The following is a 23,351-nucleotide window of genomic DNA, read 5'->3' on the forward strand; positions in this document are numbered from 1 at the left end:
ATTATTTTAATATATTAGGTTGTTCCATAATAATCAAGCTTTCCTCTCTATCAAAAATCATTTTAGTATTATCTCCAGGCACGTACTGTAGAAGTCAGTTCCCAACCTTCTTCAACGGTTGGTGAATCCACCTAATCAGTACAGAATTCGAAGGTGTCTTGGTGTAGTTTTGAATAGCCTTTATAGTTTCTATACTATCAATCTGAATTAAAACTCTTTCAAACCTCTTACTCAAGAAACATTCAAACCATCTAAAATTCCCCTAAGTGCAACATTGAATACTAAGCAATTCCCCAAACACCTGTTATATCCTAATATCCACTTTCTTCCCTAATCTCTCGAACTGAATCTAACTATCCTTCGAAAGGATTGTCGATCTAACTTCTTACCGCTTGACCGGTCCCCCCTTATAAAAGGAGACATACTGCTTAACCCAGCTATATGAGATTTTGATAAATTCATTGGCATTCCATTACATTCATTAGAAAACAATGAAATTATTGTTTTTCCAAATACGCGACGAGAAAAAACTTTTTTCTAGTTGGTATTAACTATCCCCTAATATTATCAACAAATTTATATGAATTATAAAACTAAATACGTAAACTGTATGACAATTTCTTCTTAAGTACCCTTAATATTAATAAAATAATTCTACGTTAATTGTAAGAAAAATCTTTCGGTTATTACAATATTGTAAAAGATAACAGATAATGATAGAATTTAAACTCGTGTTATCATCATGTGCTAAATATGAACTTCACAATTGCTTTGCTTTGAATAAGTCATGAAATTAAATATTTGAGAATTATATATTTTCATTAATATACATAATTAACAACAGAAAGAGAAAAACATGTCGAATAAATGGATTTAGATTTATGTTTTTTATTTTTAAAAATATGCAAATAGCAAAAGAAGAATCGGATGCTTAATTAAATTTCATTTCCCCATTAATATAATGATTTTATGCATAATGGTTATAATGTCAATAAAAATAAAAGAATTAATATTTTTTTCTTTGGCTTTTTTAATTAGAAAAAAATATGAAAGAGATTAAAGGCTTAATTAAATGAGAAATGTCATCCAATAAATATTCAATTCAATGGATTACTTTAAGCTATTGTTTATATTTATTTAAAAGGTGAGCATGCAATATCAAGACAATTGAAATTATACTCTTTTATTTTTGAAATAAAATTTATAATAAATTGTTAGTTTAATAATATATAGAGCAAACATGAATCTTCAATCTAAATTATTATAGGTTTTGATCATATTTGCTCTTTTTGACATAATATTTAAAATTACTCATAGCCCTTTTTAACCCATAAATAAGAAAAGAATACGCTCTAGCACACTAAAACTCATGCCTTATTGCATTGGCAACAATATCTATACCAATCAAGTTAAGATTTAATCAAACTATCCTAAATTATTTATTAAGGATATTTTAAATTTTATTTAGCATAAATTAACTCTATAATTTATGGGACTTTTGTAATATATTTAGAATATCTTCCAACCTTGTTTCAATTTTATTTTTCCCCAAAATTTTAAAATGCACTTTTTAATATTTGCTATTATGGATATCTATTTTCAAAATACTCACAAAATTTAAACTTGATTTGTGGAAGAAAAGGATCTTGGCCATTTAGGTCTTAATCAATTGAGCTAAGCTTTTTGGTTAAAATCCAACTCTAGTAGATACATACACCTATCAATAAAGGAGCTTTTGGGGGGTCGATTTCAAATCTATATTTAATTAGACCCAAATAGAAAAGGACATTAGAGGTTATTATTATCCATCAATTTTATAAAAGAGGTTAAAGATTGAATTTATAAATTTTTAAGGCTAGAATGTAATTTTATAATAGTTCAAGAGATTAAAATATTATTAATAGAAAAGATAAATGTTTGATTTGATGTAATTATAAGAGTGAAACTTGAATTGTGGTTGATATAAACATTTGGTATTCATTCAAGTGTACGCATTTAAACAAAATGAATATATAAATTTTTTATTTCCCATTAATATAATTATTTGTGTATGCAATTTATGAATGTAAAATTATATTATATAATGTTAATAGTTTATGAAAATTGAATAAAATCAAATTGTCATATATAAAATTGTACAAATTAAATTTTTATATAATTTTACATTTTAAATCAAAATTTATGTATTTATTAGTTAATAAAATAATAATACAACCCAAAATTGAATTAAAATTTTGTGTCAAATGTTCTTGCGAAATTGACCTAAATTACTTTTAACAATGCTACGAGTACAATTACAAATAAATGTATGAGGAACCCGAGTAGTAATTCATTCTTATAAATCACAAAATAAAATTAAACAATTACAGCATAATTGATATAAAAACTGGTACAATCCAAACTGAATTAACTAAATTCAAAAATGATGAAATTAAAAGACTCGTGTGTATAATTACATTTAATAAATTTTGAATATATTTTCAATTTTAAGGCATTATATTGTTTTGTACATTGAATATAAAGTCCTTGCGAAAAAGGAGGGTGAATGAAGGAAGATTGAAGTAGTAGGGGTAAGGGGTGCAAAGTTGATGCGACGTGAAATGAAATGACTGGACAAATATTGTCGTATAATATTGAAAAGGTAAAGGCGACAAAGGCAGATTGAAAACTGGGTTTCCCAGTTCAGAAAGGGTTTGTCTTTGTCTTGGTGGATGATAATGGAAGAGAGTGGCCACGCCTTGGTTTTCTTTTTAGTCCAATTTCGCAAACAAAGAGTCCACTGTCTGTCCTTTAGCTCTCGAGGGGACCGATCATCTCCATTCTCCGATGCCTCTTGCTCTGTTCCTTTCAACCTACCAACCTTTCATGATTTTAAAGGTTTTATTTAGTCGTATATTAGTGTTAATTGTCTTATGCATGAAGCCCATGATTGAATTAATGTTATAAAATTGAAAAAAATAAAAATATTTCCATGTTACAATGTAAATGTATTACTTTAAAGTTTTTTTGTTATTTTATGTATTTTATATAGAAAAATATAAAAAATTGAATATTTGCCTTTTAGTGTTTTTCTACATTTGTACTTGATTACCCAATTAAAATTTTATTTTTATTTATATTTGTTAAAAATTCACCTATACTATGAGTGTATCATAATTTAGTATTTATTATTTAAAATTTTTTCTCTATAATAATATATTCATTTATGCTTCGTTTTATTTTGAGTAATGAGAGAGAAAATTTGTTGCTTATTTTAAATAAGTCTTATTTTTACAAGATTTATTATCAATTATTTTTATTTTATGTCTAACTATTGTAATATATATGTAATAAATAAACTTTTTGCTCATATTATTACACTAATAACCAATCGAGGTATTAGTCTTATTTTTACGTGTTATGAGTTTTAATTTGGGTGAAGTATATGTTAATCTCTCTATTATAAAGATTAGATAAAATTAATCTATTTTCATTAAATAAATGAATTTAATTCTTATACTATTCAAAATATTAAAATATCAAATCTTAATATAATTAATATATACTACTTAAAAATTAACTTGAAAATAATTATTTTGGGTTTACCATTAAATTTTAAACAAAATTCCATTTATAAAAAATTAAAAATTAAATTTTTAACCATAAATGATGGGGTTTTTACCTAATAATATATATATATATAAAAATACCAAAATGGTATGTTGTTAATATTAAGTACCAAAATGGTACATTTAGATGGGTGGAGGGTGTCAGATAAGCAGCACACCGAGTGTATTTCTCCCTACTCCCCCATCCGGCTCATATTAATCATGTTTTTAAATTTCTTTTTAGGGTTTTAAGGTTAGGGTTTTGCTAAAATTATTTAAGGTTAAGGGGTTTTGTGATTTTTAAAAATAAATCAAGATTTAGAGTTAAGGGTTATAGTGATTTTTAAAAGAAAGTGGGAGAGGGAGTGAGATGGAAGAAAGAAAGAAAAGGTCATTTACGGAAAAAAAGATAAAAATTGTTGAGTTATTCTTTGAAAAAATCAAAAAAATAAAGATAAAAAATTAAAGATAGAAAATCGTGACTGACCTGTCACATCACGTCAGCGGTGTTAACGATGTGACAAGTCAATGTTTTTTAGCTCGTTGTAGTTTTAAAAAAAAATCGAATTTTTGGAGCCTTCCCTCCCATGGTTCTAGTATAAAGGGGGGGTAGGCTTTTGGTTTGGTCCCCATATGCTTAGAAGAAATAGTTAGTAGATTACTATGTTTATTATTATTATTATTAATTTCCAATTTCCATAGGCCGGCCTGGTCAATACCTGGTTGGGCTCAATTTTTATTTTCAACTCAAATAAATTTTTTTTTATGATTTTGCGATCTGGCTTGTTGTAAAAAAAATTGTTATTACATTAATCAATAATCAAAAGCAGCCTATTTCCGTATAAATCGTATTAACTTCGAATTTCAAATAACACCAACTAAAACTAACCTAACAAACTAATAAATTAATAATAATAAAAGAAAAAAAAATTATATCCCTAAAAAGAAATTTAAAAACATAAATTGATACGAGCCGGATGAAGAAGTGAAGGGAAAAATACACTAAGTGTACTGTCTATCTGACACCCTTCACCATTTAAATGTACCATTTTAATACTTAATCTTAGCAACATAAATGATGCTTTCTTAACACTAAAGGTTAATTTTATTTGAATTTTAATAATATAAAATTAAATTAATTAATTTATTAATAAAATGTAATTTGATTCCATCCCTTATAGTGAAAACTTACTGAAGTACTTTCATTTTATAATTTGTCTTGCCTTTTTCTTTTATTTAGGCAAAAGAAAATAAATGGATTTCAACAGGAAAATGATAGATGATGGATGACATGACACATGTGTCACCGGAATTACTTATTTCTTTTTAGTTTAAAAATTATTAAAATATTATTAAATAATTAAAAAAGACCATAAATGATATGATGAGAATAATTCATAAAATAAAATTTTCAATTCATGATGAATTAATTAAAGTTAATAGGAAATAAAATAGAATTTAATGAAAACAATGACAATAAAGAGAAAATGCATGTATATGATTTTCTGTTAAAATTATATATATCAAATTGTTATTTTATTAATAAAAATATTATTATTTATGTGTTTATTTCTAAATTAATACATAAATTAATTAACAAGAATATAAACTAGAAGTAAAAAATAATAAAGGGCCAAAATGTAAATAGCCATCTATGCAATAGAATGCATGTATTAATTATTAGATGAATCATTGTTATAGATTGTTAAATATTAATACCTATATTATTTTATAGTTTTTAACGTGATTAATTTTTGAATGTTAATAAAACATTGCAAAAAAGGCATGAAATCAATTGGAGTATATTTAATATTTTTATCAAATATATTTATCATTTCAGAAATTAGTTTTATTGTAATTTTGTATATATCATTATCACTAGTCTCCAACCATAGTTATAAATGTAATTTATGGTATGTTTTCTCACACACATGTTTACATTAAATTAACTAATATTCCACATTTTTATTCTAAACACGTATTATAAAGGCATTAATGACTCATTGATTCTCTAAATTTTTGGTGTTTTTGTTAGATGAAAACATTTAACATAATCTTGTAAAGATTCTCCATCTCTATATTTTAATAACATCAAACTTATAGGAATATTCATTATTGTTCTATGAGCCCGAAATCTTCTGAGCGCACGCGACGAATATATTAATTTAAATTTAAGTCCATTCATTAAAATTTTCTTTTTAAAAAACAAATAAACTAAACATAAAATAGGAAAAAGAGGAAAACATGGTTGTTTGTATTCTATCATGTCTTTCGTTCCCCCATTAATCTCTCTCAACGCCAAACCTCTAATCTAGGACTATCTAAAATCTAAATTCCCCCTTCCCTTCATAAACTTGACAAATCCAACCACACACAAAAAAAAAAAAAAAAAAGAAAGAAAAAGAAAAAGAAAAAGAAAACAAATAACGGACCCACAACATTTTCCCGTTCTCCAATCTTCCCGAGTCCGTTGCAATGTCCGCCTCAGTTCCGGCCGCCCTCCCTATCTCCGGTACACAACCCGACGAAACCCAGCCACCCGTCGCCATCTCTGCATTTCGCGCTTTCCTTTCCCGCCTTAATGATTCCCTCCGCAACAGCCTCTCAGAGCGCCGTCCTTGGCCTGAACTTGCTGACCGTTCCACCTTCTCCAAGCCGGAATCTTTCTCCGATGCTACCCTCCGTATCCGCAAAAATTACTCTTATTTCCGAGTCAATTATCTGATGGTCATTGGTGTCACCCTTGCATTTTCGCTTATTTTCCACCCATTCTCCCTTCTCCTCCTTCTAGGGCTTCTCTTCTCTTGGATCTTCCTTTACCTCTTCCGTCCTGCCGATCAACCTCTTATCATCTTCGGTCGCACCTTTTCGGACCGTGAGACCCTTGGGATCCTTGTCATCTTCAGTATCTTTGTGATTTTCCTGACCTCTGTTGGATCTCTTATCATTTCCGCTATTATGCTTGGGTTTGGTCTTGTTTGTGCTCATGGTGCCTTTAAAGCTCCCGATGATCTGTTCTTGGATGACCAAGAACCAGCAGCCACCGGTTTCTTGTCCTTCATTGGTGGCGCCGCCTCTAATGCCGTTGCCGCCACTGTTCCTACTATTTCTAACACTCGTATATGAACCTTATTCAATGATCAACATATCTAAATCTTGTTCACAAAGATAATACATTATCGCTTCATTTGTAATTGATTTTCAGTTCTTTCTAGATAACAATTTCACCGTTTTAGCCATCATTTTTCCGAAGGGTGGGCGTTTGGTACTCGCACTGTAATTTTCTATTTATTTTATAAACAGCTTGTGGCGTTTCTTTTTATAATATTTTATTAGACAATTGTCAACCGCAAAGTCTAAAAACTCTTTTCAGAATAGAGTAAATATTTTCCCTTTTGTAAATGTAAGGTGTAAAAAAAAAAATCAAATGATTAAAAATATTTACATACATTAAAAAATAATTTACATAAAATCTTTCAATTAATAGCAACTAGGAATGAATAAGAAAAATAAAAATTGACAATTTATAAAATGTAATTTCAAAAATTATGATTATTTGAAGTCAAATTAAATTTTATTTAATATATAAATAATTTTAAATTTTTATGATATAAAATAAAATTATAATAAAAATAGTTAAAATAATTTAAAAGTGCTTGAAAATCTATTATTTTTAGAAATATTTATGAAAAAGATCTTAAAATTTTGTTAAATAATATTTAAAATCCAAAAAGAAAAGATGAGAATCAAATCCAACCGAATCAAATTATAATAAACGGTTTAAAAATCTAAAAATTATGATTACTCCTAATAACAAGACAGAAAGTTGGTATCTTTTTTGATATTAATACTTATACACATATAGTAAACACATGTACATGTCATACATAAGCATTAAATCTAAAGGAAGTTACTTAAATAAAAATTTATTTATTTATTAAATAAATTTTAATTTAATTAGTATTAATATTATTATTAATATAAAAGGGTAAATTCGAATGCATTATTTGGAAAGGCTAAAGAAAGGCGGTTTAAGCAGCCATAAAACGTGGCTGGAAAATATGTGAAAATTGGGTAGGACAAAAGTGAAAATTCATAGTGCCCCACTGTTTGAGTGGTTTAGATGGTTTAAAAGGTTGACACCTACCTTCAATTTTTATAGGTAGCTTTGTGTTGTGGATTAGTCAGCTATGTCCTATTTGTTGGCTTTTCTTTTACCACTATCCACTTTCCACTATCCACTTTCACTTTTATTTTGTTTTTTTCTTTCTATTTTAAAAATGGAGTAGGATGTTGATAGATGTTTGTTCTATTTCATCTACCCTTTTTCTTTTCTTTTTCTAAAATTATTATTATTTTTTTATTTTTAATATATTAAAATATTTGTATATCAAATTTATTCTCGATAGTAGAATTGAAAAAATTCTACAAATGGGTTTCAAAAGCTATAAAATGTACTTAAATTATATTAAAAATAAAAATTAATTAAAATGCACATGGTACTTTCTCAAAAACTAATTTTGGAGCTTTTCCATTTATTCAGTGTCCCTAATAATAATATTTATACTATAAATTTGGGATTATTGTATTATTTACGGAATAAAAAAGCTCCAAAAAAATTAAAAGATATTGTCAAATGTTTTTATAATATATTTAAAGATAAAATAATAAAATTTTAAATCTTTGGATATTTTATTACATTTGAAGCATATTTGAAATATGTAAATTACATAGTAACTTTTGATGTGTAACAAAAATAGTTTCAGAGTTAGTTGTTATTTTTAAAATAATTTCATTATAGAAAATAGTTTTTCCTGCACTCACCCTTGAGTATATGCTTTAATAGGAATCATGCACATAATGGTAGATTGATACAATATAAACGTCTGGTAAAATATTCTCTAATAATCTAATGGTACATTACATAGTCTGTTTTAGGGATTGATGACTTATCCATTCTATAATTTTGACATTAAACGTTCTAAAATTGATACTATTGAGTCTGAATGAATTCAATAATAGACTAATTCTTATTTTAAGATCGAATCTATTAATTTAATAAATATGCATATATTTATCATTTAATTCAATTAACCGTTGAAGATGATGAAATTAATTGATTGATAGAATAGGATGCCACTCAACTAAAATATTTTTTTTAAAAATTAAGTAATTATTTTACATTTTTATGTGCGGACTGAATCGTTATGAATAGAATAGAAAGTGAGTTTAAGAGTATAAATAAATTATATTATTAGAATCTATAAGGATATTTTAAAACGAAAAAAAGACATCTGCTTACGCAGAAAGGCTACTTTAAAAAGCAGAGCAAGGAGTTTGCAATAAGCCGAGAGCAAAAAAGAAAAAACTGATGGAGATGGTGCCTTCAACAATGACAGAGATGTGGACGACAATGGGTTCAACCATTGCCAGTTTCATGTTCATATGGGCTATTATTCGTCAATATTGCCCTTACGAACTCCGCCGTTACTTCGAAAAATACACTCACACCATCATGACCTATTTCTCCCCTTACATCAAAATCTCCATCCACGAATTCACCGGCGATCGCCTCAAACGCAGCGAGGCTTACGTCGCCGTTGAAGCTTATCTCAGCGCCAACTCTTCCAAAACAGCTAAAAGGTTAAAAGCCGAGATGGGAAAAGACAGCAACAACTTAGTTCTCAGCATGGACGAATACGAGAAAGTAACCGACGAGTTCCGAGGAGCTAAAGTATGGTGGGTAGCGAGCAAAGTGGTGTCAGCTACTCGGCCCATGGCGTATTATCCCGAACAGGAGAAAAGGTATTACAGGCTCACTTTTCATAAACGGTACAGAGAGATGATAACCGGTGCTTATTTAGAATATGTAGTGAAAGAAGGGAAGGAAATTAGAGTGAGAAACAGGCAAAGGAAGCTTTACACAAACAGTCCAGGTTATAAATGGCCGAGTTATAAACAAACCATGTGGAGTCACATCGTGTTTGAACATCCAGCTACGTTTGGAACAATGGCGTTGGAACCAGATAAGAAGAAAGAGATTATTGAAGATCTTGTTACTTTTAGTGAAAGTAAAGAGTTTTATGCTAGGATTGGTAAAGCTTGGAAACGTGGGTATCTTCTTTATGGACCACCAGGGACTGGGAAATCAACTATGATTGCTGCAATGGCGAATTTGTTGAATTATGATGTTTATGATCTTGAACTCACTGCTGTTAAAGATAATACTGAGTTAAGGAAGCTTTTGATTGAGACAACGAGTAAGTCTATTATAGTGATTGAAGATATAGATTGTTCACTTGATCTTACTGGTCAAAGGAAGAAAAAAGGCGGGAAAGCTATGGCGGATGATGAGAAAGAGAGGAAAGAGGTAAAAGAAGAAAGTGGTAATAGTGGTAACAGCAAAGTGACGCTTTCGGGTTTATTGAATTTTATCGATGGGCTTTGGTCTGCTTGTGGTGGGGAGAGGTTGATTGTTTTTACTACTAATTATGTGGAGAAACTTGATCCTGCATTGATAAGACGGGGCAGGATGGATAAACATATTGAGCTTTCTTATTGTGGGTTTGAAGGGTTCAAGGTGCTTGCTAAGAATTATTTGAAATTGGAAACTCATCCATTGTTTGATGCCATTGATGGGTTGATGAAAGAGGTTAAGATTACACCTGCTGATGTTGCTGAGAATCTTATGCCTAAGTCTCCATTAGATGATGCTGAGAAATGTCTGTGGAGCTTGATTCAGGCTCTTGAGGAAGCTAAGGAAGAAGCTGAAGCTGAAGCTGAAGCTGCGACTGCCAAGAAGGTTGTAGAGCAAAGTCAGGATGGTGGTGGTGTATGCAGTGAAAATTGTATGGCAGAGAAGGCTTCAGAGTGAGCCAAATTCCAGATTGATTTTTAGTGGATTACAGATTCGTGGGCGTGATTGTTAGAAGGGATTCTATTTTAGCTGTTAAAAGCAAATGGTATGTGAGCGCATCAGATTGGAATTTATTAGTGTTAATAATAACATAAGCTGTTTTATTTAACAAAACTTGAGCATGCTATGGATGTTCATTAACTGTAGGAAAACAAGATGCATACATACATACATACATCAATGGCAGAAAATTTGAAGTACTGAATGATCAAAAGGAAATTAATGCATTCATACATACATACCAATGGGCCCTGGACTATGTTCTAGGATATAGGAACAACGCAAAATCTTAAGAAACTATATCAACTCAAATGGATAGTGCAAATTTAGGTTATTTGTAAATTTTGATAATGTGTATTAAGATAGTATTTAAACTAAAATATTTTAAATTACAATTAGCAATATTAACTCTCAAATATTTATTTTTAAATTATTATTCGTAATATTAACTCTTAAATATTTATTATTTGAATCTGTTTTGCTTTTTGTAAATAATGTATTCGGATAATGAATATCTAAAATTGCTTTACTTTAGTGAATAATAGATTCAATTTAGATATCTGAGTTCATTATCCGTTGTACTCGAATTCAAATAATTTATTTATTTAAGATTCGAATTTAGATTATAATACTAGGTCATTCATTCTTACATAAGCCAAGTACAATTACTTAGTAAATAAAAAATTTCAAATAGCAAAGTGACTAACAAGAAAGAAGATGAACATAAAAATAGAAAAGAAAGGTCTCCTAAACTGTTCTTATTAAATTATAGTTTTGTCAGTTAACAAGGCAACAATTTGATCAGTTACAATCAGAATGTGCCCAAAATTTAAACTGGTTGATTCTTGCTTCACGATGGCAGGAGCCACGGGCTCGGCTGCCATTGTCATGGTTGAGTGTAAAGGCTTTGGTTTTGCTTTTGGGGCAGCAGTCTCCCTTCTTACTCGAACTGATGCAGGGACCTAAAACCCCATTAAAGCTTAAATCAGAATATGAACCCAATGCATTTGACTATAAAAAGTCAACAAACTCGAAACTGAATCCAAAATGACCTGAATTTAAAATCTATATAAATTAAGAAAAAAATTATTTAATAAAAATAATGCCTACAAGGCTATAACACAAATTATTTTGTTTTCATTTATAACATACCATTTTCCATTGTGATAAAATATGCAATTACTATTTAGTATGTACTAATTTTATATCTAAAAGTGGAGCAATGATTATATATGCACAAATATCATACAAGACTTATATTCATGCTACTATGCCATTTTTAATATGTAGAAAGACAGCATATCTAGAGAGGATGGAGAAGAGCTTACCTGAGCCAGCTCCTTGGAGGTTGAGTCATCTGACTGTAGAGATATTTTCTCCCCTTCATTTCTGTTGGTGCCAGGCAGAGGAGGCAGCACAGACTGCGGAAGGGGAGGAGGTGGAGGCAGTGGAGGTTGAACTGTAACTTGCTCTTTAGATGGGGAACCAGGTGGTGGTGGTGGACCAGGGGGAGGACGCAAAGGAATACCCAAGTTCATTGTGGCAGGCTTGGGTGGCATAGGAGGTGGGGGTGGTAGAGGCAAAGAAGCAGGAACATCAGAGGCATCCCCTGAGTCCTATTTACTGGTATCTGGCAAAGGAGGAGGAGGTGGAGGTGGTAAAGCTACAGAAGTATCCTCTAACTCAAGTCTGGAGGAAGAAGCAGCGGCACTTGATGATGCACCAGACAAGGGAATTTTAGGTCCTGAAGAGAAAACCAATAACAGAATCTAAGAGAGAGAGAGAGAGTAAAACCAGCTTAAGTGTTTAAGTCAGAAGCAATGGAAAGAGAACTGTGTTTCAGTAGAAAACAGATCAAAGATGAAGTTACCAGACCTATTGATGATTTGTACATTGGTGGTTTCCCAGGTGTTGGAGCCCCTGTAGGATTCGGAGTAGAGTGATAATAAACAGAGTCCTGCAGATAAGGAAAGAAAAAAGTAGTACAAATTAGACTCCACGTAAGCAGGCATAAAAATGAAAATGTAGAAGTTAACCGATTGATTTGAATCACACTTTAGGTTTAGGATGCTTCACTCTCTCATCTTCTTCTGCAGTTGTCCTTCTCCGAGGATGCCCCAAGTGACTGCAGCAGAGATAAACCAGAGTTGGTAAATGAGAATTTTGAAGATGCTAAGACTGAAGCATAAAGGAACATGCCAATGATATCATAAAGAGAACGACTACCTGAACATAACAGGGGTCTCACCCTTCTCCTTCATTTTATCTTCAAATTCCTGAGCAAGGGAGTAAAGGATATTGTAGTTGTCTCATACAAACAACTAATTCTAATAGATGGCAGAAAAATCTTAAGCCAGTAATTATTTCTTCAAAAACAGTTCCAATTATTAATCACTTAAATTATTACCTTCCTTTTCTTTAAAATAAGGTTAAGTATGTCTTGAAGTTGTCTCTTCTTGTGTGTTTTCTTGCTTTGTGTAAAGCACCTTCAGCCTCTGTAATAACTCAACAAAGTTAATGACTATAATTGGCAGAGCACCAGACTGCATTTCAAATTCAAATTGGTAAAGAAATACCCAAATATACTAGTGAGAACAAGGTGATCTGCGGAAACAAAAGGCTCAGTACAGGAATACATTTCTCAAACTGATTATAATTACCCCTTTCAACCTTACACATGGTTAATCTCAAGCTCAAGGAAATATCTGAATGCCACAAAGATAGTTACTGAAACCTCCTCGAAAGAAGGAAAAAAAACAGAGTAGAAAATCAGCTAGCATTTAAGGCTTGTTCAGTCTTCTGCATTAAAGTACAGTCCTAAAATTTCCTAAAGGAAAAAATGGGTACAGTCCATTGCAAATAAAAATTCCTAATTTGAAAACATAACCATCTCCATTAAGTTCTGCTCATTTCAATTAAGTGCTAATTTGCATCTAAACAGACTTTAAATCATCAATAGATCGTGATCATGAAACATCATAATAGAACGACTTACTTATCATTTCTAACTTCTCAATCTGCTCCTTCATTGCCTGTGGATCCTTCTTCAAAATCCCTACCTCTCTCACCTTCTTTCTTTCCTTGTTCTGTTAACAACTATTAAAACATTAAAATAAAATAGAATTCTAAGCTGAAACAATCACTTACATTTACAAATTCTGTTCAAAAACAACAAAATAAAAATTAAGCGACATTATTATGTTCTATTTTTATTTTTATTTTACTTCCAAAAGCTTATTTGAAACAGATATTAACATGGAAGCCAATAATTCCCCTCCAATTCAACATTGTTCTTTGCAAATTCATTCGATTAAAGTAACTAGTAAAATAACAGCAAAAACCTAAGCCATTCAAACTAGGTGAAATCGTTTTGCATTTATCTTCATTCAAACAGGCAAAACGAGGAACGAAATTAAGCATCATTGAAGTAAAAAAGGGAAACATAAAACCCTAAAAGGAAACTGAACTTTTACCCGTTTGAGTTCTTTCTTACGGAGCTCCTTACGATAGGCGTCCGTAGGGTTCATCAATTTGCCTCCTTTCGTCGTCTTCATGTTCTCTTTTTGCCAATTTTCTTAAATTCTTAAGGGTTTCTTCTTCTTCTACTCCTGATTTTTTTTTTGGGGGTATCAAATCGAAAGTGCGGAATTTACGTATTTCAGTTTCAGTAGGCCGAGGGGGCAGAACGGGAAAAAATAGTAATAACGACAATCAGCAACGAAAACCCCTCTTCGGAGTTGGTTGGTAGAAGTGAGTTTTGTGTCGATGGATTTTTTTATACTTTCCCCTTTTTTGTTCGCTTCTAATTTGTAATCCCGTATTTATCCTTGGGCCAATAGGAAATTACCTGTTCTTAACTCTGCCACTTGCGAATGCAAAAGGAACTTTTTTTCTAGTATGAAAAATGTTCAAATTTTCTAAACACTTAAAAATATATCTTTATTATTCAGATTTTTTTAAATATTAAAATAGTTTTGTTTTTATAAATTTGAAGTCACCAATTAATTAGATATTAGCTCTGATAAAAAAATATACTAAAAGGTAAAAAATTATTTATAGCATATTTGATCAAACGGGTGATTTTCTCGCCTACTAAGGATTCCATACTCTCCCTATAAATTGAAAATCCATAACTCCGATTGCTATGGGAATACTGTTTAATTGATTAGTGTGTTAAAAATTAATACGATCTTTATAAAGCTCTTCTTCAGACTGAAATTCAATGGGATTCAGAGAGATCATGTCTTCATCCATAGGACTCCAAGTACCTGGATCAATCGAAAGTTCGATTCTATGTTTATTTCCAATGTTCTTTAAATCAAATTAAAGTAACAGATCAAATTAAGAATCAATAACAATATTCATTCATAAAAAGGAGTCTAGATTAATTGATTTGTGAATTGCATGTAATCGAGTTAAATAATTAATGTTTTTCTGTCAATTAAAATTTATTTTGGAAAATATAAATATTTTATTTTTATACAAAATTTTTACAAAACTATAACTCTCCTTTAAAATAATCACATGTTTAGTGATAAGACGTGTGAGCGATGAGGAATTAAATATATTTACTTTTAGAGACTTAACTATATATATAAAGTTTTTCATCGACTTTTAATGTATTTAATATACTTTATGCTAAAATATTGTTAAATATAAACATTTAAAAGTGAAAATTTTGATGGACTTTTTTTGTATTGTTAGAAACAAAGCTCTAATAGCAAAAAAAATGAAAACTAACTGCTTGTATATATACTCACAAAATCAAACAAATATTTAAATAATATCCGACCCTATTTATACTATGCTTTGGGTCTAATTTAATAGCAATACCATTCATTACATTTGCAATCATAATAAAAAAAAAAGGTAAATCGAAATTTTAATCTCTTACTCGAATCTTCTCTTGAATCTCTACTAAAAGAATTACTAATTGCTTCTCGAGATACTTAAGAATGCCTTGATCTTAGAAGCACAATCTGCCTATAAAACCTCCTTGTTCGAAGAAACAATGCGAACGCAATGAGGAATCCAAGGAAAGCAACCGCTGCCATGATGAAAAACGATAACATGAAACATCGAGTGCCATAGCACGAGTTGTCTTCACTGGTTGCCATTTTGTCGTAAATGTACCCGATGATCCTCACGGAAAAAATGTAAGATCCGATAGGACTAGCAATGGCAATGGTGTTGAATATGGTGCCCATGTGTCTAACACCAAATATCTCAGACGTGATGGTCGGCATCAACGACCACTGTGAGCCATAACAAATGCCTACCATGACTGAGCCTATGTACAAGTTTCCAGGAAAGCCTGAAGCGACGATCAAGTGGCCAAACGTCAATGTGGCTAGCGTAATAACCATGAACAACGGCCTCGCCCAACCTTTGTGCAACATTATGTCCGACAAAAACCCCGCCCCGAACCGACCAAGGAAATTCCATATGCTCCATAAAGCAACCAAAGAAGATCTCTCAATGGTCGAGTAACCAAGAGATTGACCTATTTGGCTAATGTTATTTATAGTCGCCAAACCCGAACCCATTCCACATATCATCGCAACGAACAACAACCAGAAGTTAACAGTAAGCATCGCTCTCGATAGATTCATATCAATACCATCTTCTAGATCATCATTTGATAAGCTCTCATTCGAAGACGAAGCAACCTCCTTAACTCGGTCCGGTTCACCAGGAATCTCGTGGTACTCCCCGCATTTGGTTGGCATTGGTTCTGAATCATCCATCAAAGGGCTCGTTTCGATAGAAGGCCTCTTGCATTCCTTGTGGGCTTTGGCTGCAATTCCAAAAGGTGAGGCAAGTAAAAGGAGTAGAAACATGAAGGTAATGATCCGGGCCCATGATGGTAAGGTGAAGACATTGTCCAATATTATAATGACCATGAGATAAGCGGCAACGACCAAAGCACTGGACGAGAAACCATTTAAGTGCTTCTTGTCATCGACCGTGGTGGTTCCATAGATTTTGACCAAAGGCATGAGCAATAGGGAGGTCACAGTGGGAGTGATGGCAAGGATCAAAATGTAAGCGGTTGGGTCACCCTCACATAATGTGTCGTAAACTTGAATCAGAATTGCTCCACTCAAACCAAGAAACCCCTAATATCACGCAACAGTAGAAATTGTGTTAATTTCAGAAAATAAAAGGTTAAAATATGGGAATTTTTTTTATTTTTCATAAATTTAAAATTTAGTCTCTTTATTTTTTAATTTTAATATTTAAGTTTAATTATTAACACTGTTAAATATTTAAAAAATAGTGATAATGTGACACAATCTTAAAATACCAATATCATCAAAATTTTTATAGATTTGAAGTTTTCGAGTTTCAACCATTTACATTGGATATCCCACTTGTCTAGATTAAATTATTATTTTATTTACAATTAATTTATATAAACAAAAACATAAAAATAACTACTATTTTAATATTTATTTAACAATAATAAAGTGAACTTAGTTGTTTCTTGGACAAGCTGATTGGTTCTTAATTCAACTAGTATAGATATTGTTCTAATGTAGGAGGACGTGGGTTTCAGATGCTAAATCGCATTATTTTCTTATTTATAATTTAAGGAAAAATTATAGATAATTTTAGGCATTTATAAAATATATATATATATAACATCAAAATTTATAATAAAATTATTTAAAAGAAAAAAAAGAATACTAATAATTTTGAACAGAAAGTTAAAGCAAACGATCAACTACATCCAGGCAGGATGTATACTGTAAAGTGTGTTTTTTTTTTACAAATAGTTCTTAATTTTTATCCATTAAATTGATTTTCCATTTTTGTTTTTTCTGAAATAAACAGGAATAATCTGATTGGTTTTGAGCAGCGGCAACTTGACATGGATATATAGTAGGCAATTATTATATTTCGTGTAAGTAATATCTTTCTTATACTGATGGTCCGTATTTTTCTATACTTCTTTTTCTGAACGTTTCAAATAATTATTTCCTATAAAAATATCTATGGTGACTAAAACAATAAAAGGAAATACGAAAAATCCATGGCTCTTATCGTACCTTCATAATCCCCACGATGGTCCCACCAAATTGATGAAAATTTTCAACGCCACTAACCACATTTGCCGTATTGAAAAATGTTTGCGCATGAGCTGCCACCAGCATGAACAAGCACATCAACGGCACCGGCGGCTGCCGGATTAACCCCACCACGGATGCCCATATCAAGAAATACCCAACGAAGCATTGGACGGCACCGGCTACGTGGACCACCCAAGGACCATTAAGGAGTCTGGTACGGCGAGAGGTGACGGTGGAGTAAAGGAGGCCGGAGAGGATACCGGCGTTAGCGCCTATGTCTTTGAAGACGGAAATGGTGTCCAGAGTTGATTGGTCGTAGGATTGGGATGATTTGAGGACCGGAGAGTAGATGCCGAAGGTATAAGATGCACCGCTGGTGCACTGAATCCATATGCTCGCCGCCGTGGCTATCCATTTGGTGTTGAGGAAACCCTCCATGCAAAAAAAAAAAAGAGAGAGACAATTAATAATCTGTTGTTTTTGGAAGATTTTGGTGTGTTTTGTAAGATAAAGCTGTGTGTTTTGCTGAAGTTTAATATATATATATATATATATTTGAAAGGAAGGTTCCTTTGGGAATGTTTTATGAAGAGAAATGCATGTTTTTCTCAAGGTTATTTTTTATTTAAGGATTCAAAGAGATTATAAATAATTTTAGGTGTGATATAAAAATATAAAAAAATTAGAAGTCTAATTAAATTTTTAAAAGTTTTATGATTAATTAAAATTTTCAAAAAATTAAAAGGTATCTGGTCCTTTAAAAAGTACATTTATTAGTCGGAAACAACTCAGCAAAATAATGATCTCTGGTCCTTTAAAAAACTTTCAATAAAAGACATAAAAGAAAATTAAAGCAACAAAATGAAAATGAAAATAGATGATCATGAAGTTTAACTGAAACTAACTAATTTGAAAAAGCTTTAAATAGACGTTAAATAAATTAAAATGATAGCAACATAAATTTATTATATATATATATATCAATTGATGTAACTTTTTAGTTTGACGGAAAACATATTTATCATTTAAAAATTAAGTGAAAAAATAATTTCAAAAATTTAATGATTAAATTATAATTTATTTTAATTTAGTTATAAAATAAAATTTTAACTTTAATTTATTGACTATTAATATAGTTTAAAAAATATTTTTAAATGTAAACGAAATTATTAAAAAAATACTGTAGGTATCAATTAAACCAAGTGTAATTTTTTATAGTAAAAACATATAGCCTATAGGTTAGGAGTAGGATACTGATATACTTTCTTTTGTAAAATGACGATTCTTCATATTTAAGGTTAGATACAGACCACATATGGACATGGAGAACCAAAAATACCTACTCAATCACAGTAATGAAATGGACGTCAAAACCACTTTCGGTTAAAATTAAAGGGTAAGTTCCATCAATAGTAATCCAACTTTAGAGTAGTTGACAAAACAGTCACTTAAATTTTATTTTAATCACTCAACTTTTAAAAAATTATAAAACAGTCCCTTTTGCAGTTTTCCGTCACAGACGTCACGGCAAAGTGATATTGCAGGTGACGGGGTCTAACATTTTCTTCTTTCCTAAACCCGTTTCTCCCCTCTCATTCTCTTTCTTCTTCCTTTAAAGAAATCCCTGTAATTTTCTTCTTATTTTGAAGACAAAACAAACGCAATCCCTGTAATTTACCTTTCCCTTCTTTTATTTTTGCTTTTCAAATTAAAGTTCTGAGTTTCATTTCTCTCACAATCCCTCCCTATACAATACTTGTTGTATACTTGTAAGTTGTAACGAGAAAATAGGCCATTCAAGCTTTTGCAAAGATAAAATTTAATATGGAAATTAGGACTAAAAATCTCAATGAACGGTACCTGCATTCAAACTTATAGCAGAGAAAAACACACTGAAAGAAAGGATAAATTTCAAGCTTTTAATGGGAAAAATTTTTAAATGGCTAGTAAATGACCATAATCCGGGGATGCTAATCAAGCAACTGACAACTTGGCCAAATCTGGAATCGGAAGATCGTCTCACTCGCTTCTGCCAAATTCAACTTAATGCTTTCGTTCTTCATTTTTACTTAAGCTTCCCAACAGAGAAAAAAAAAGAAGAAGAAGAGGAGGAGGAGAAGAAGAAGAAGAAGGTTTAATGGTTAATATGTCGTGTATCTAGAACAAAAATTTCCCTCTTTTCAAGCTCAAGTTCTTTGTTTCTCCTCCTCTTTTTAATAACTTTTAATTCAATATTTTTAATATCTTCAAGCCTGTTCTTAACCAAAGCATCTCTATAGTAGAGGTTTCAATGGCTGTAAATCCGGATAATTGCTCTTCAAGCAAAATTATCTGCCCCTTTATCTGGCTACCATTGCTATTTTTCCTCTGAAATTCCTCTATCAACTGCTTTATTTCCATGTTACCCTGTCTTATAATTTCTTGAAGATCCTTTATCTCAGCCTTAAGTGCAGAAATTGTGAAATTGAGCTTGCCAATTTTTGCAGTTTTGCCAGTTAAATCCTTCTGCAAATAAGCAATGCATGACAACTTCTCTTTTAGACTATCCAACTCAAGCAGTTTCCTTTCAAAGGTTAATCTCCTGCTCTCAAACTCCTTAATGGGACTCTGTGAATGCTCTATTTCTATATTTGGGTTCAAATTCTTTGTGTTAACCACTTTAGTCCCCTCCTCATTTTGCATGTCCTCTTCCTGCAAGAACTTTGTTTTTTCATTAGACTTATGTATAAGAGTGAAAATTATTGAAAGGGATAAGATGATGTACTGAAAATTAAAGAAATGGCGAAGGGAAACAGTGGAGGAAGAAAAGTGGTGATTAATGTTGCCGGTGAAGGGCCAAAAAGGTCTTCTCCAAAAGAAGCAGAGGCATTGAACCCTAAGCAAAATTCTCAATGTGAACCAACAAAACTTCGACTGAATCTAGTGTTGTTACTGCAAGTAAGCCACAAAAAGCCCCAGTTGCATAACCATGAAGGTTTTTCAGAAGGTACTATCCTTTGGTGTTAATAATCATTTCAACCAACTCAGCAGCAGCAGCAGAAGAAGAAGAAGAATGAAGCCACTTCACCGATGTGGCAAGTTAACTTGCCACATCAGCTGGTTAACTTGTAACATCAGCAATCCCGTTAACAACTTAACGGTAACTGTTAATTAGTGACTATTTAATGCTAAATTAGATCACTAGGCATCATTAAATAATAAAAATTTAATGCTAAATTTAGCTTTTAATATTTATATATTTTTCTATTAGTTTTTATTTATTTTAACTAAATTTAGCTTTAACCTTTTAACAATAATCGAATTTGACTATTAACCTTTCAAGAAGACTCAATTTGTTTTTTTTTAACAAAAATATTAACCAAAATGTTAGATTTAAAACAAGACGATAACGTGACAATCTATGTGTACTTCATGCTACTTTTTTTTTATAAATTTTAAATTATTTGATGACATGACATATAAAATAAATAGTATCATATTAACTTGAAGTACTCATGGATTGTCATATAGGTCTTCGTGCCAATATCATTAAAAATTAATATTTTAGTCAATGTTTTGTTAAAAAACTATTTCGCTCTTTTTAAAATTTAAGGGACAAATTTAACTTTAAAAAAAATTAAAGATCAAATTAACAAAAATGTAAATATTGAGAGCTAAATGTGATATTATACCAAAAATATACTTTAAATTTATTTCATATCTTTTGATGATGTATCAATATTTAATTCGGTACTAAATAGCATGGTATATTCTCATACCAAATATAATATATATATAAATAATTAAAAAGACAAAAGGATAAGAATATATATGCTCCTTTTATGCACACTTTTTTTTCTTTTCTAATTTTAAAACTAGAGGTTAGGATTGGCAACGGAGCACGACGGAGTGGATATTGTTAAATCTATCACTATTTCACAGTTGATATGTTTTGTTCCACCACCCGTCTCGCTCTATTGGATATATAATATTGAAATTCACTATTATTTCCGCTCCACCTTACCTTACCCTATCTTATCTTGCCCTGCACCGCTTCAATTTAAATTTTATTACTTATCTTTAATATTTTAAATATTTTAAAGTCCAATAAATAATTAAACATAATTCTTGAAAAAATATTTAAACATAAAATATATAAAATTTTCTATAATATATTATTACATTAAAAATAAAATGATAATTTTTATGGTGGAGCAAAACGGTAAAAGGCAATAAATTATCATAATTAATCCATACGTACTATCTAAAAAAATTTACTCCATATGAGCGGTTCGAATTTTGCCATGTCTAACGTGAATAGGTAAGAAAGATCTGTGCTTATCATTTTGTCTTACACCTAATGCAAGGAAATGAAGTATACCCATTTTTTTGTCTCCTCTAATTCAATAGCTATTAATTAATTTGCCAAAACCAATCATTTTCATCATCAATCTAAAAAAACTATCTTTTACAAATAAAAGACCCTTAAAATATTTAACTTTATTGCTAAATATTATTCGTACGACACTAAATCACGTAGTAATCTCAAATGGAATAATTTTCATTTTAGTCTCTTGTAATTATTAATTTTTTTTGACTAAAGGGCTAATGTTTAATTATTTAATTTATGCTAATTTTATCTTTTGATTAATAGATAATTTTCATTTTACACACTTCAAATGAATCAATAATTTAGTTCAAATTTTTATAGCAATAATTTTTTAGATTTTAACTCATAAAATTTTACAATTTTAATTTAACCCTAAAAATTATTACGTAAATCTTACGTAAAATAAACTTACTTTTATAATTTATACGTGAAAGTAGGAACTAGGAAACTCGTACACGACAAGTTGAGAGAATTCCTCTTTTAGGAAAAAGAGTTAAAATATACTTTAGGCCCTTGTACTCTTTTCATGTTAAGAATTTAGTCCTTTTTATTTTAAAGAATTCAATCTCTCTATATTTTATATTTAAAATATAAATTTAATTGTTGATAATGTTAAAATTATTCAATTAAATTTGAGTTAATAACATTATCTTTTATTACATGATTATCAAATAAATATTTTTATTATTATTTCAAAATATTATACTAATAAATTTAACAACATTAATAATTGTACTCGAATTTAAAAATAAAAAATGTAAAAATTACAGGGACCTTGAGATATATATCCTTTGAGCTGCGACGCTGACTCGACGTCTTGACCATTAAGAAAATAAATCCAAAATAAATATAGTTTTCAACATTGAAGTAATGTTTACAAATACAAATTTGAAAAATAGTCATTATTAATGAAGTTTCAATTTTGAGCTACGTTTGACCAAAAAATAAAAATAAACTTTGAGCTATGCGATTTCGTATAAATAAAATATATTGTAACACAAAATAGTATACAAATTGAAATTGTTAAAATATAATAAAATATATTATAAATTACAACATATTTGAATGTTTTAATATGAATATATACTCAAATGATATTGGAATAATTCTAAGCATGCACCACCTGATAAAATATTCAAATGATGTTGGAATAATTCTAAGCATGCACCACCTGATAAGATCTAATATTAAACAATCCCATTATTTTTGGAAAGAAAATTCAATAAAATTACTTCAAATTGCCAAATTGGATGTCACTTGTCAGCTTTCGTGTCACCGGGTTCATGATATGGTTGCTAATCCTTATCCATGTCCAATGGTATTATATTATTTATTATTTAATATGTGATATAATTATTAACTGAGTGTTAACTCAATTGACATAGATATTATTATTAATGCAAGAG

At 30.3% G+C, this 23,351-nt stretch overlaps 3 protein-coding genes and 1 long non-coding RNA gene across 4 annotated transcripts; 2 read left to right on the forward strand and 2 right to left on the reverse strand.

The window, feature by feature from the left end:
* The first annotated feature begins 5,805 nt into the window (after positions 1-5,805).
* LOC108463279 (PRA1 family protein B4-like) lies at positions 5,806-6,912 on the forward strand. Its single transcript, XM_017763227.2, has one exon. The coding sequence runs from the start codon at positions 6,063-6,065 to the stop codon at positions 6,711-6,713; it is 651 nt and encodes a 216-aa protein (XP_017618716.1). The 5' UTR covers positions 5,806-6,062; the 3' UTR covers positions 6,714-6,912.
* Positions 6,913-8,851: 1,939 nt separating this feature from the next.
* On the forward strand, positions 8,852-10,617 carry LOC108461494 (AAA-ATPase ASD, mitochondrial-like). Its single transcript, XM_017761351.2, has one exon. The coding sequence runs from the start codon at positions 8,959-8,961 to the stop codon at positions 10,459-10,461; it is 1,503 nt and encodes a 500-aa protein (XP_017616840.1). The 5' UTR covers positions 8,852-8,958; the 3' UTR covers positions 10,462-10,617.
* A 462-nt stretch (positions 10,618-11,079) lies between these two features.
* On the reverse strand, positions 11,080-14,320 carry LOC108461495 (uncharacterized). Its single transcript, XR_008274122.1, has 8 exons — positions 13,977-14,320; positions 13,499-13,589; positions 12,911-12,998; positions 12,730-12,779; positions 12,559-12,628; positions 12,379-12,460; positions 11,832-12,247; positions 11,080-11,465 (listed from the first exon to the last, which is right to left on the reverse strand). It is a non-coding gene; the product is annotated as an uncharacterized LOC108461495 (long non-coding RNA).
* Positions 14,321-15,278: 958 nt separating this feature from the next.
* Positions 15,279-18,210, reverse strand: LOC108463049 (protein NUCLEAR FUSION DEFECTIVE 4-like). Its single transcript, XM_017762987.2, has 2 exons — positions 17,556-18,210; positions 15,279-16,622 (listed from the first exon to the last, which is right to left on the reverse strand). Exons 1-2 carry the CDS (start codon positions 18,012-18,014, stop codon positions 15,453-15,455), a joined length of 1,629 nt encoding a protein of 542 aa, XP_017618476.1. The 5' UTR covers positions 18,015-18,210; the 3' UTR covers positions 15,279-15,452.
* Positions 18,211-23,351: the final 5,141 nt, after the last annotated feature.

This window comes from Gossypium arboreum, chromosome 11, assembly GCF_025698485.1.
Source record: "Gossypium arboreum isolate Shixiya-1 chromosome 11, ASM2569848v2, whole genome shotgun sequence".
Classification (NCBI taxonomy): Eukaryota; Viridiplantae; Streptophyta; class Magnoliopsida; order Malvales; family Malvaceae; genus Gossypium; species Gossypium arboreum.

Coding starts and splice junctions, on each gene's coding strand:
- LOC108463049 (XM_017762987.2), bottom strand. CDS start 18,014: ATGGAGGGTTTCCTCAACACCAAATGGATAGCCACGGCGGCGAGCATA. Junction 16,623..17,555: donor CCATCGTGGGGATTATGAAG/GTACGATAAGAG, acceptor GCGTGATATTAG/GGGTTTCTTGGTTTGAGTGG.
- LOC108461494 (XM_017761351.2), top strand. CDS start 8,959: ATGGAGATGGTGCCTTCAACAATGACAGAGATGTGGACGACAATGGGT.
- LOC108463279 (XM_017763227.2), top strand. CDS start 6,063: ATGTCCGCCTCAGTTCCGGCCGCCCTCCCTATCTCCGGTACACAACCC.